The sequence below is a fragment of the Gopherus evgoodei genome, chromosome 10 (genome assembly GCF_007399415.2).
Source record: "Gopherus evgoodei ecotype Sinaloan lineage chromosome 10, rGopEvg1_v1.p, whole genome shotgun sequence".
NCBI lineage: Eukaryota > Metazoa > Chordata > Testudines > Testudinidae > Gopherus > Gopherus evgoodei.
This window is the reverse complement of record NC_044331.1, coordinates 67714282-67728470: the sequence shown is the minus strand read 5'-3', so window position 1 is coordinate 67728470 and position 14189 is coordinate 67714282. Positions and strand designations below refer to the sequence as shown.

General features: G+C 41.7%; 1 protein-coding gene across 1 annotated transcript in view; it reads right to left on the bottom strand.

The window, feature by feature from the left end:
- Positions 1 to 14189, bottom strand: part of XYLT1 (xylosyltransferase 1) — a 347177-nt gene that overhangs the window by 72237 nt on the left and 260751 nt on the right. Inside the window, exon 6 of the mRNA XM_030578349.1 lies at positions 3040 to 3120. Coding sequence (XP_030434209.1) covers positions 3040 to 3120 — 81 coding nt within the window. The remainder of the gene's footprint in view (positions 1 to 3039; positions 3121 to 14189) is intronic.

Sequence of the window (14189 nt, the reverse complement as noted above, 5' to 3'; positions counted from 1 at the left end):
AATACAACCATGTCAGGAGTAAAAATAAAATGTGTATGGTCACATTAAGATAAAAGGCATTTACATATTTACACATTCAAAAGCAACAGCTGAACTAATAAATGGGATATTCTTCTTCTGAGAGGATGAGTGGCACATTAGCACATTTTATTATTAAATTAATAACAAATTACTGCATTTAATTGATCTAAATTGTTCTAGTCCCAGCTGAGGCTGGCATCTTAAACCGGCTTTATGCATGAATGTCATAATTCATTAGTTATTTTAGTTAGCTAGCTGCAGTGTTTGGGGATAATCAGGTGCGCCAGAATAGCAGAAAAGCTAAAGCGACGGAATGCATCTCCCAAACCTTTTCCATTGCTTTTCCAATTTAACTGTACTGCCAGCTAGAGCCAAGCCTGTCAATCACACTGAAGAGCTGTATTTCCAAACCCGAGAATATGCTCTGAAAGCTATTTATATTTTTGACTTGTTTTTATATAACTCCCTCTAAAATATATTTTGGTACCAAATGCAATACAAGCCCTGCATACACAACACTACTAGAATGATAACGTTGTGAAGAATTCATCTAAATAAGGATAAAAGGGAGGCTGTAAGTCTACAGCAAAAGGAGGTTGGCAGTCAAGGGATTGGTTTATATTCCTGACTCGCCCACTGGCTGGCTCTGTGACCCTGGATGTATTGCTTGCTCTCTTATTATTTATTTTCTGTACCACAACCAAAGATGTGACAGGCACCTTACAGGACACAGAGGAAGACCCAGACCTGGTGATTTAGCTTGCTAAACCTGCAATCAAATCTACAGGACTGAAGTCAGTGAGTCTTCACGCAGTCTCTGGAGCCTGTGCTAATGGAACCAGGTGCAAGATTGGGGTCTAAATTAAGATACAACATACAGATGGGGGTAACTATACAAATAAGAGATTGAAGGGATTCAATAATCTGTGACATGGGAATAACAACATCCATCTTTACATGGTATTTTAAGACCTTTGAGGAAAAGGCATCTCATAAATGCAAAGTTTTATTATTGTTTCTTAAAGTCCTACTTTAACATTAAGGCTTGATTTTGTAAACATAATAAAAGAGAACAGTATATTTTTCTTTGTTAGTCTTGAGCTCAATCATTATGACAGAGCCCTGTTAAGGAATCCATAGATTAACAGATTTTAAGGCCAGGTTTGACCTTATACATAACACATCATAGATTTTCAGTAATTCTGGCATCAAGACCAGTAACTTGTGATTGATCCAGTATAAAACTCTATTAAAGAATCCATTATAGAACCTAATAACACAATAGAACCCTGCCATGGAATTGAACATGGTGTATGACTTCTACGCTACTTGAAAAAATGTTGTATAGCTGTGTTGTAGAAACCTCTTTGGTGAGGATGTTGGGTTTGTTTCCAATATGGTTATGACTAGCAGAGGGTAGCGAACTTCTGCTGCGTGAAGGATGTCACTGTTTGCAGCATGGTAGTGTGGGGGTTCTAAATCAGGTTTTGGAAGGGTTTTACAGACACTTCTCAGAGAAACATGTCAGTTTGGTGCTGTGAGAATCCTAGACAGATATTTAGGACTAATTCCCCCTTCTCTGTTTGTCTCCATGACATGACATGACAGGGTATTCACGATGCCTGCTTGGAGCACAGGAGGTGAAACTACCAATTTTTGCTACAGAAATAAGGTGAATGAGGGTCTTTTATTGGACCAACTGCTGTTGGTAAGAGAGACAAGTTTTCGAGCTTCCATGGAGCTCTTACTGTCACCCACTCTGTCTCTCTAATATCATGGGACCAACACAGATACAACAACACTGCATACAATTTTTGCTGCACCCAGAAATAAGTTAGAAAATGACCATTTGCACATGTAAAACTGCTTAGACCGTTTGAGAAACAACTGAGAACAAACGAAAACCTCTTGTGCTCAGCTCCCCACCGTAAGTACACCTTCTGATGCAGCAACCCTCCCAGTGATGAGCTCCTAAAATCCTAAGAACTGGTTCCCTACCGGGTCCTTGGTGGCACTTGGGTGCCGGGGGGTGGGGTGTTTCACTCGCTCCGAGTTTTCAACGGCATTTCGGCAGCAGGTCCTTCACCCGGAGCGAGTGGAGACCCCACCCCGCTGCTGAAGTGCTGCCGAAGACCCAGTAGGGAACTGCACATTGAGTACAGTACAAGCCCCACATGCCTTTCTCCCCGCCTACACCCATCCAACTCCAACCCACGTCCTGCCCCTGACTACCCGCCTCAGAACCTGCAAGTTTCTCCTCTCCCTCTCCCCCACCGGGGTAGCAGCAGCAGCCTGAGGCTCCGGAGGCTATTTAAAGAGCCTGCGGCTCCCTTGCTTCTACCTCCCTGGCCCTTTAAATAGCTGCTGGAGCCCTGGGGAAACGGTGGGGCTCTGGTGGCTATTTAAAGGATCAGGGTGGCAGCAAAGGCAGCTGGAGCCCTAGCCCTTTAAATAGCCCCTGAAGCCCTCCACTACCCCTGGGCTCTGGGGGCTATTTAAAGGGCCCACGGCTCCCCTGCTTCTACCACCCCAGACTTTTTAAATAGCCCCCAGAGCCCCGCAGCCCTACCCCAGGACTCCAGCAGTGGGGCTCTGGTGGCAATTTAAAGGGCCTGGGGCTCCAGCCCCTGCTGGGAACCCCAGGCCCTTTAAATTGCTCTCTGGGGAAGCCAGGCCACCCCTTTAGAAACTGGTTCTACACCAGCTTCTAAATTTAACAACCGGTTCTTGTGAACCAGTGCGAACCGGCTCCAGCTCACCCCTGAACCCGCTCCTACCTAGGAGTGTGGAGTATGCAGCAATCTACTCTAAGCCTTTCTCTGCACCAATGCTTTTCTGTAAATAACATGCAGGAGCAGCCATTCAAGAATGAGACACAATTATTCCCAAGACACAGTATAATTTTAATGGAGCCAGTCTCCTGAACTCAGGACTCCTTCATCCGCACATACTGGGCGTAACCATGCTGTCTAACTTTTATTGTCATGTCCAACACAAACTTAAGAGAAGTGATGTTACCTTGCATTGTCCCTCCCATGCGACTTCAAGAAGTTCATATTGCGATACCTGGACAGGAATGCTACTAGCTGATCATTTGTCCTGTAAAAGAAACAAGAAAAAATTTGCAAAACAGGTAGAGAAATCTGTCTTCTATAGTTATTTATGTTTATTGTTTCTTATTTTGAGACCCTTTGGACTCTTCAAGGCATAGTTTTATGATACTATTACTGTAACACTATTTTTAATGCAGACTTTTCCTCTACAAAGGCCAATGTTGCTGAAAGTGTTTTGTTGGTTTTGCTGAACTTTACAGACCGGTTCCACTGGCTAGAAAGATAGGCATGCTTATTAGCTCTCAGTGATTTCTACTTCAAATGTGTTCAGCTTATGAGTCAAAAATCCTGGGTCTGGATGGCTCAGTGGGGCGGTCCGGGTGTGGGGGTATCTGGATGCACAGGGGCTTGTTGAAGGGTTCCAGGTGCAGGAAGAATGGGACTCTGTGGGGGGATCCAGGTGAAGATGGTTGGAGCTCAGCAGGGGAGGTCTGAGTGTGGGGGTATGGGCTTGGCAAGCGGGTCTGGGGGCAGGGGGTGACCGGGTGCTGTGGGAGTGGGGTTTGGTAGGGTGGGTGTCTGGGTGCAGCTAATTGGGACTCAGTGGGGTGGGGGTTCAGGTGCAGGGGGCTCAGCAGGGAGTGGGGCTCAGCAGGGGAGTTGGGGGTGTGGAGTGGTCCAGATTCATGGAGGCTGGGTAGATGGGGGGCAGCTCCCCGTGCAGTGATCCTCTCACTGCAGATGGGGAGTGATGGGGCAGGAAATGTGGGGGTTGCAGAGCTTCCTGGAGCTAGAGGAGGTTCCCAGGGGTGGTCTCAACTCCCCCACTCCATTTGGGATTAGCAGCTGGAGCCCTGCGCATGGTAGGAGCTACCAGCACGGGCATCCCCAGCCTAGCCCCTTCCTGGCTCCTGGTGCACTGCGATAATGAGTGAGAGGGACCAAGAGAGCCCAGCCCCATCCACAAGGTGGTAATTTACATCTCCTTCAGCTGCTCCTGACACCTGAACCAGATGCGACCTCCTCTGCCCCCTGCCACTGCTCACAAGAGGTGCATTGATCAATTTTTGTGTGTGGGAAAAAGTAATATCTGTGTGGCACATTAATTCTGCACTTGTGCAGTATTCTCCCATAAATAAAAAGGTTAAGACTGAGATTTTCAATGCCAATTTTAAAGCTTTTTATACAGAAAACTTATTTAACATGCCTTAATGTGGCATGTAAAAGGGGAATATGTAAGTTCTTGGACATTTAGGATGACAATTTGAAATTACCTAGAATTTGGATGCCAAATTCCCAATAAAATTAATTACTATTATCACTATTACTTCAGCAAAAGTACAAACACATTTCCTCCTTTATTTATCTACTTCAACATATTTAGGAAAACAGAGAAAATTCTAATGAATAGATAGATCTTCAGCTACTGACTCAGATTCAATAAACATGACATTAAAAATAAGAGATACAAGACCGTTTTTGGCAATGGTCTATAATGCAACTGATACCAGTCAAGTCAGAGATAAAACAGTTGTAACTGTTGCAAACAGCATCTTGCAAACATTCCACTTTTAAAGCCTTATCAAACCAAGTTAAACAAGTTCCCTATATAAAATACTCTAAAATTATGCAGTCAGTAGTATTAACTTGGGGACTTCATCGAACTAGTAAAACAAACTCTCTCATCATCATAGGTAACAGTTCATTACTGAATGGATGAATAAAGACCAAGTTAACCATTGACTGAGTCTAGACCAATTGGAGTATCTGTCTATCAACCAACCTAAATGGCTAGATTATAGGAGCCGGAGACCCTCCTTCCATGTTCACTCATGTGAGTTTTAATGCATCCTAGGGTCAGACTCTGTGTCTCAATTTCGTATCCTCAGAAAACTGCTTTCAGTATAGTAAGCTGTGCAGATTTTCACATTTGCTGCTTCAGTGGTTCTCCATCTTACTGGGATGAATAGGCATTTAGGGAATTTACTTAGCAATGCTTCCACATGAAATAGTTTCAATGACTGACATCTTAGGGTGAGTTTCTAGGCAAATGCTGGCATGCAAGGATGATGTACAAAAGTATAACAAAGTTTAGAGCTGCTTGGACTTTAATTTGCTTAGTGGATAAAATCAAATCAAACAAATTAACAGCCCACACTGGTCAATACTCCTCTATTGTTTCCTTAACACAAACTGCCCACCAATCTATGTTTCACTTTTTGATTGTGCTTTACAAAATGTATCTGAAACCAGGCCTGCCACACAAAGTTTTTAGCTGTTGTTACTTTTCAGGTTACTGTCTCTAATTCCCTGTCTAATTTTTAGCTCTCACAATAATGAACAGCCTCAGATCTGTTGACATTTTCTCCATCTCTCGAATAAGTTAGTGGCATTTTGGTTCTGTTTCTGATCAAATATTTTGTAAGAATTAACCTACACATTTTGTTTGTTTTTTAAAAATAAATATCACTCTTCTCAAGTTTTGACATCCCACTTGCATTTGAAAAATATTCGAGATATTTGACATTTAGATCTATGTGCTCAACCAACCGAAGTTTATGCTTGCCTTAGCCACTGTATAGCAAATATTACAGAACTTTTAATTTCCTTTCCTGTGAGCCACTTCCTCTGAGTCTGAACTTGTAATGGTGCTGAGCACCATCTTCTCATTATTACATTCCACACCTTAAAGGGAGATGAAAGTCCTCAGCATCTCACAGGTTCCGATATTTTTAAAAGCATTGTGGCTAAGTAGAGTAGCTAAAGTCCTATGCAGCACATAGAGGAATGTGCCTTTAGTAGTGTATTTTCAAATGCTTCTGGCCATGATCCTAGTCCTCTCTAGCCGTAATGCTGCTAGCACCATGCGATGCTTCTAGCATTAGCTCTTGCTAATGCCTCTGGCAATGGCTGCTAAAACTATTCAGTCTAATTCTTCTCCCAGTGAAGACAATGTGAGTTTTGCCAGTGCTATCAGTAGGAACAAGCAGGGCCAGCTCCAGGCACCAGCCTAGCAAGCAGGTGCTTGGGGCAGTCACGGGGAAGGGTTGGCATGTCCAGCTCTTCGGCAGCAATTTGGCGGCAGGTCCCTCACTCCCTCTCGGAGTGAGGGACCAGCTGCCGAAGACTGAAGCAGCGGTGGTAGAGCTCCTGCAGATCGCGATTGTGGCTTTTTTTTTTTTTCCTGCTTCGTGCAGAAAAAAACCCAGGAGCCGGCCCTTGGAGCAGAATCAGTCCTAGTCTGTCAAATTCATCCTTGGATCTGTGAAACCAGTGAGGGGTCAAAGGTTCAGTTAGTTCTGTAACCCTGATCAGAAGCAAGAGTGTACTGCAGAATATTTTGATAAGGGGCAAAGGCAAATGTTATTTCACAAGATGTGGGGGCTAGGGTATGTGGCCATAATTCATCCTGGTATTTCAGCACACGTGTAGTTTCTACTGACTTCACTGGGACTACACATATGGTTACAGTTATACATGTGCTGAAGTATCTTGCTGATTCAGAACTCATGAAAGAGATTGCCTGCTTTGGACATAATGGCAGAAAACATGGATGAAAATGATATCAGACTGCCCTACTTGACCGAATTTGTATTAAGAAAGATTTAACACCTGGTTAGGACACATTGCACCACTCTGGCAGCACAAAGCTGCTCTAACTCCCATTTATAACTGGATCCCAGAGGCTTCCCCCTGGGTAGAAGTTATCTTCAATGGCTTAGAGCTGCTGTTGCGGGGCCTGGCTACTCCCTGGCTGAGTCACTCTCATGTCTGCCCAGGCACCCCTGACTGACCTCACCAAGGTCGGCTAAAAGAGCACCCAGGAGTATGACGATGATGGCTACCAATCGTAATGCATCGTCTGCTGCCAAAAGGCAATGAGCTGCTGCTGTGTACCAATACAGTCCCACGTCTGCCAGCACCCAGGAGACGTACGGTGACGGTGAGCTGAGCAGGCTCCATGCTTGCCATGGTATGGCATCTGCTCAGTGAACCCAGGAAAAAAGGTGCAAAATCATTGTCTACATTTTCTTTCATGGAGGGAGGGAGGGAGAGCTGGGCCTGACCACATGTACCCAGAACCACCCGCGACACTGTTTTTCTCCACCAGGCATTGGGATCTCAACCCAGAATTCCAATGGACAGCAGAGACTGTGGGATAGCTACCCACAGTGCAACACTCGGGAAGTCAACACTAGCCTCGGTACTGTGGACGCAGTCCGCCGACTTAATGCACTTAGAACATTTTGTGTTGGGACTCGCACAATCGACTGTTTAAAAAAGATTTTTAAAAAACGACTTTTATAAATTTGACCTAATTTCTTAGTGTAGATATACCCTTGGTGCAGGGTTTCATTAATGATTAAAGGAGTGACTGCTCCACCAGTCTTCTGAATACTATCCTTGTTAGGATGGATATGTTAGCACCTGCCCACTGCTAATAATCTGCTTTATCGTCCTGGGGAAATTACTGTTAACAAAGAGGAATATCACATTAATTGGATTGATCTACAATGTCTGCACATTGAGGGAGGATGGTCTTGTGGCCAACATGTGACTGGAAGCTAAGGGATCTGGGTTTTATTCTTGGCTCTACCACAGACTTCTTCTGTGACTTTGGGCAAGTCACTTATTGCAATATTTTGAAGGTTGGGTGTCTAAAGTCTGCCTCTACATAAAAGCAGTCTGGTTTTTAGAGTTGCTGAGTACTCACAGCTCCAGTTGAAGTTATTAGGAACTGTGAATGTTCAGCACCTATGAATATCAAGCCACTTTTCTTTAGGGGCCTGAATATGGATTTCGGAGTCTATATTTCAGAAATCAAGTCTGAAAATATGTGCATTAACCTTTCTATGTCTATTTTCCTGCCTGTCAATACCCCTTTCCTACTTCAAAGGACGTAGTTCTGAGGCTTGACTTATTGTGCACAAGGTGCACAGACATTATACTGATTAGAAGCACAGAAATGCCTTCGATACATACATGTCACAGGCACTATATACTCCAAAAGAAAGCAGTTGTTGTGCACAGAGGAATATTACCTACCAACATCGAGAGAGAAACAAACAGTCTTTTCATTGCTGACCCATGACTAAAACAAAAATCTCTTGGGGAAAAATGTTCCAGTTCTTTCTTGTTTAAGCTCTAGATGTTTGCTTTGCACATATTTTCTGTGGCAAAATGACAAAATACTTTAAAAAATTCATTGGAGTGAAAGCCCTCTTTTTTCCAATACATGGACATCTGTGATTTTTGTTTTTATAATTATGAGTATGGATTCTTTTCACAACCTTTTTTTTTAAAAACACATTTATAAAAAAAAAATCTGTTTTTTTTTTTCTCTCACAGCTTTAATCCCTGGCCTTGCTTACTTACTTTTGCCAGCTAGGGAAGATGTAAGAAAATATGATATAGTCAAAACCGATGAAGTTAGCAATCTCTGAATTATGGAGTGGAGTAGAGGTAAAGAGAAGGAAGAAAAGCTGTAGAAATAGTTAAAAATTCAGCAGTTCTTCTTGATTAGAGACTGCTCCTCCCCACCACCATACAAAGATGCAGAAGATGTGGAAAGAAGTTTCCCACTTCAAGTGCTTGAAATAGATCTAATTACATCTCATTCACACAGAAAAAGAAAGAAGCTGTAGTTACTAAGTAAGCCAGAATAATTATTATAGGCAACTATCTAAGGACTAGATTTTGCCTCCTTTGCACACAAGGAGCAGCTCCTTGCTCTGTGAGTGGTTCCTTTGTGCTGTTAGGGCAGGCTTTTCAAATGCACTCAGCACTGGCCTAACTTCTCCCACTGATATTAGCCAGAGTTTTACCATCAAGTTAAATGGGAATGGACACTTTTGAAAAATCAGTGTAGGACTACACTGTGTGTTGTAGTCAAAAAGCATCCCTTTATTTCAGGCACCTCTGTTTTTGGCTCAAAACTTCATTTTCTTCATTGAGAGTCAAATTCTGCCATTCTTCCTCACATCTTACTCTGGGAGTAGTGCTACTGATTTCATGGGACTACATTTGGAACAAGGATCTTTTCATTTCATGGATTTTAAGGCCAGAAGGGATCATTATGATAAATCTAACCTGACCTGTATAACACAGGCCATAGAACATTCCTAAAATAATTCTTAGAGCAGATAGAACTTGTTTTAAAAATTGTCAGTAATGGAGAATCGAGCATGACCCTTGGCACATTAATTAACCATTGGAACACTCTCCCTATTAAAATTTATGACTTATTTCCAGTCTCAATTAGGCTACCTTCAACTTCCAGCCAGTGGGTCGTGTTATACCCTTCTCCGCTAGATTGTTCCGAGCTACTTGTAGACTTTTCAAGTCACCCTTTAACCTACTATTTGTTAAGTTTCTATCACTATAAGGTATGGTTTTTAATCTTTTAGTATTTTCTTGTGGCTCTTCTCTGAACCTTCTCAAATGTATCAACATCTTGAATAGTGGGCATCAGAATGGACACAGTATTCCAGCAGAGGTCACACAAGTGCCAAACACAGAGGTAAAATAACCTCTCTACTCCTACTTAAGATTTCTGTGTTTATGCATCCCAGGGTTGCATTAGCTCTTTTGGCCACAGCATCACACTGGGCGCTCATATTCAGCTGATTATCCACCATGACTCCCAAACCTTTTTCAGAGTCCCTGCTTCCCAGGATAGAGTCTCCCATCATGTAAGTATGGTAACATTCTTTGTTCTTAGAAGTACATATATATATTTAGCCATATTAAGACATATTTTTGCGTGTGCTCAGTTTACCAAATGATCCAGATCACTCTGTATCAGCGACCGGTCCTCTTCATTATTTACAATTCTCTTAACTTTGTGTAATCTGCAAACTTGATCAATGATGACTGTATGTTTTCTTCCAGGTCACTGATAAAAATGTTAAAAAGTGTACGCCTAAAACTGATCTCTGTGGAACCCCACTGGAAACATCCGATGATGGTTCCAGATTTACAATTAGATGTTGAGACCTATCAGTTAGACAGCTTTTAATCCACTTAATGTGTGCCATGTCAATTTATATCTTTCTATTTTTTTAATTAACATGTCACATGACACCAAGTCAAATACCTTACAAACTCTAAGAATGTTACTTCAACACTATTACCTCTTTGAACCAAACTTGTAATATCATCAGAAATATCTAGTTCATTTGACAGGATCTATTTTCCATAAACCCATGCTGATTGGTATTAATTATATTACCCTCCACTTTAATTTTTTTTTTTATTAATTGAGTCCCATATTAGCATCTCCATTATCTCACCTGGGATTGATGTCAGACTGCCAAGCCTATAATTATGTAGGTCATCCCTGTGACAGATGTGGCAATTTCCTACAATATCTTTGAGAGATCCTACTGTATTAAGTTTATCATAGAATTGTAGGACTGGAAGGGGCCTCAAGAGGTCATCTAGTCCAGTCCCTTGCACTCAAGGCAGGACTAAGTATTACCTAGAGCACCCCTGACAGGTGTTTGTCTAACCTGCTCTTAAAAACCTCCAATGATTGAAATTCCACAACCTCCCTAGGCAATTTATTCAAGTGCTTAACTACCTCGACAGTTAGGAAGTTTTTCCCAGTGTGCAATCTGAGGCCACGTCCAGACTACCCGCCGTATCGGCGGGTTAAAATCGATTGCTCGGGGATCGATATATCGCGTCTAATCTAGACGCGATATATCGATCCCCGAGCGCGCTTATATCGATTCCGGAACTCCATCAACCCCAATGGAGTTCCGGAATCGACACGGAGAGCCGCGAACATCGATCCCGCGCCGTGTGGATGGGTGAGTAATCCGATCTTAGATATTCGACTTCAGCTACGTTATTCACGTAGCTGAAGTTGCGTATCTAAGATCGATTTCCCCCCCCTAGTGTGGACCAGCCCTAAACCTCCCTTGCTGCAATTTAAGCCCATTGCTTCTTGTCCTATACTCACAGGTTAAAGAGAACAATTTTTTTAATCGCCTCCTCATAACAACCTTTTATGTACTCGAAAATTGTTATCATATCCCTTCTCAATCTTTTCTTCTACAGATTGAACATCCACTTTTTTCAATCTTCCCTCATAGGTCAAGTTTTCTGGACCTCTAATCATTTTTGTTGCTTTCCTCTAGACTTTCTTCAATTTGTCCAAGTCTTTTTGGAAATGTGGCACCCAGAATGGGACACAATACTCCAGTTGAGGCCTAATCAGCTAGAGTAGAGCGGAAGAATTACTTCTTGTATCTTGCTTACAACATCCCTGCTAATACATCCCAGAATGATGTTTGCTTTTTTTGAAACATCATTACACTGTTCACTCATATTTAGTTTGTGATCCACTATGACCTCCAGATCCCTTTCCGCAGTACTCCTTCCTAAACAGTAATTTCCCATTTTGTGGGTATGCCACAGATTGTTCCTTCCTAACTGGAGTACTTTACATTTGTCCTTACTGAATTTCATTCTGTTTACTTCAGACCATTTCTCCAGTTTGTCCAGATCATTTCAAATTTTAAATTTATCCTCCAAAGCACTTGCAAATCCTCCCAGCTTGGTATCGTCCACAAACTTTATAAGTGTACTCTCTCTGCTATTATCTAAATCATTGATGAAGATATTGAATAGAATCAGACCCAGAACAGATCCCTGCAGGACCCCAATTAATATGCCCTTCCAGCATGACTGTGAACCACCAATAATTACTCTCTGGGAACAGTTCTCCACCAGTTATTCACTCACTTTTAGTAGCTCCACTTAGCTTGTATTTCCCTAGTTTTACATAAAGGTCATGTGAGACAGTATCAAAAGCCTTACTAATGTCAAGATATACCACATCTTCCACTTTCCCCCATCCACAAGGCTTGTTAGCCTGTCCAAGAAAGCTATTAGGTTGGTCTGCAACTTGATTGCTTAATTATTTGGTCCATTATCTTTTCAGGTACTGAAGTTAAGCTAACTGGTCTGTAATTCTTTGGGTTGTCCTTATTCCCCTTTTTACAGATTGACACTATATTTGCCCTTTTCCAGTCCTCTGGATTCTCAGCCATCTTCCATGCCTTTTTGGAAGAAAATCGCTAATGGCTCAGATATCTCCTTAGTCAGCTCCTTGAGTATTCTAGGATGTATTTCATCTGGGCCTGATAACTTGAAAACATTTGTCTTGTCTAAGTAAACTGTACTTGTTCTTTCCCTATTTTAGCCTCTGATCCTCATTTTCACTGGCATTCATTAAGTTAGATGTCCAATCCCTACTAACCTTTTTGGTGAAAACTGAAGCAATAAAGTCATTTAGCACTTCTGCCATTTCCACATTTTCTGTTATTGTTCCTCCCCCTCCTCCCATTGAGTAATGGGCCTTACCCTGTCCTTAGTCATCCTCTTGCTTCTAATATATTTGTAGAATGTTTTCTTGTTACTCTTTATATCTCTTTATGTATCACTGTGGGCCAGGAATTGTATGTAATTCCATGGGGGAGTGTGGCAGGGGCCTCCAGAAACTAAGAACAGTAAGGAGTGATTAGGTAAATTCACTCAGGTTGTAACACCTTTAGAGAACTCCCACCATCTGAAGAGGCTTGCATATAACAGCTCCAACTGATCTTCCAGTGACTAACTGGTAAAGAAAGGAGTTCTAGATAAATAGTCTTAGACTCAGGGACTTCTTTCCAATCCAGCAAATGGAGAGAGATCTATATCTATCCTGCTGGTCTGGACTTTATGGTTTGTACTCAGTGAGAGCAGAGGTACGAGAATCAGTCCATCAATCACAGTTATCCTGCTTCTGATATACCAGAGATATCAAGGCTAAATGAACATTTTAACAAAAGCGATTTACACATTTCTAAAGATTCTTGCTCTCTTTTTAACATTATTCCTCATAGTAATTAGATAATCCTTTTGTTATTCTCTTAGGGCCTCATTCAGTGAAGACAATGGGCATCTCTCCCTTGATCTCAGCAGGCTTTAGATCAGGCCCTTCTGGATAGCTTCATCACTACCACTTACATTCTGTGAGCAGTGCCAATGAAAACAGTGGCATTTTACAAAATCTGAATACTACACTGAATCTCACACAGGGGAGTCCTATGCTTGTACATTCACTGGGGATGTTCCTATTTTCATGACACAGATTTGTAATTTACCCCAAATTAAATTTACAAGCACTGACTATGGTAATCTGCCAAGCTAAATACAAACTCCAACATTAAGAGCCAGATTGTGTTACCCTTACAAGCAGTTGCATCTTATTCCCTGAGTAATGGGATTAATTGTGGTGTAAGGTGCTACCAAACGGGAGTAAGAGTATCACAATCTGGCCTTAAGGTTGTGTAAAACTCCCTAAATTTTTGTCTGCTGCTCCATCCATAGCGCGCAGTGGTTACTGTTTCATTGAAATGAAAGATAACGCCTGCAGCAATTGACAATTTCTTTGTCTGTTGGAAGTTTCTGCCCCCAACCCATAATTTACTTTGAATGTAATTTTTGTATTTATTTATTTTTTTTTTCGCTGTGAAATTTTCTGGAGCCTTTGTCTGAGAGAATTTCTAATTGGACAAGTAAAAATATGTTAATGCACTTCTTTTATTGCTATATTTAAACCGTAGGACAAATTATCTGTTGCCCTGGACACTGTCATCACATATACCAATGCAAAATGAATTAAAAAAAAATCAACACTAGATCAGAATGGTAATTTATGCCCAACTTTAGACTGGTGTCAATTACTACACAAGGCACAAGGCAACAGAGAATGTATATATTTTATCATTTCATTTAGAGAGTCAATGTCAAAGTTGTGCTACCCTGAAAGCTGCCGGAAGACGACCCTGATTTCAGAGGAAGAACATTACTGGTTACAGAGTGGCTCTTTCCTCCTGGAGTTGAGGCAGATCCGGACACTCAAAAAGAGAGAGAGAGAGAGAGAGGGAGAGAATGTTTTGGGATGGGATGATATGAGATTTCCCTCCTAAAAAAAAATGGTTCATTAGTTCCGTGGATTCTGATATTGTTTTTCTTAAAAGTAATTTATTTCAGTGATTTAATCAAAACAGAATTCCTGTGCTAATCACATTTTTTCTTATTACTAAGAGGGGTGGAACTGCA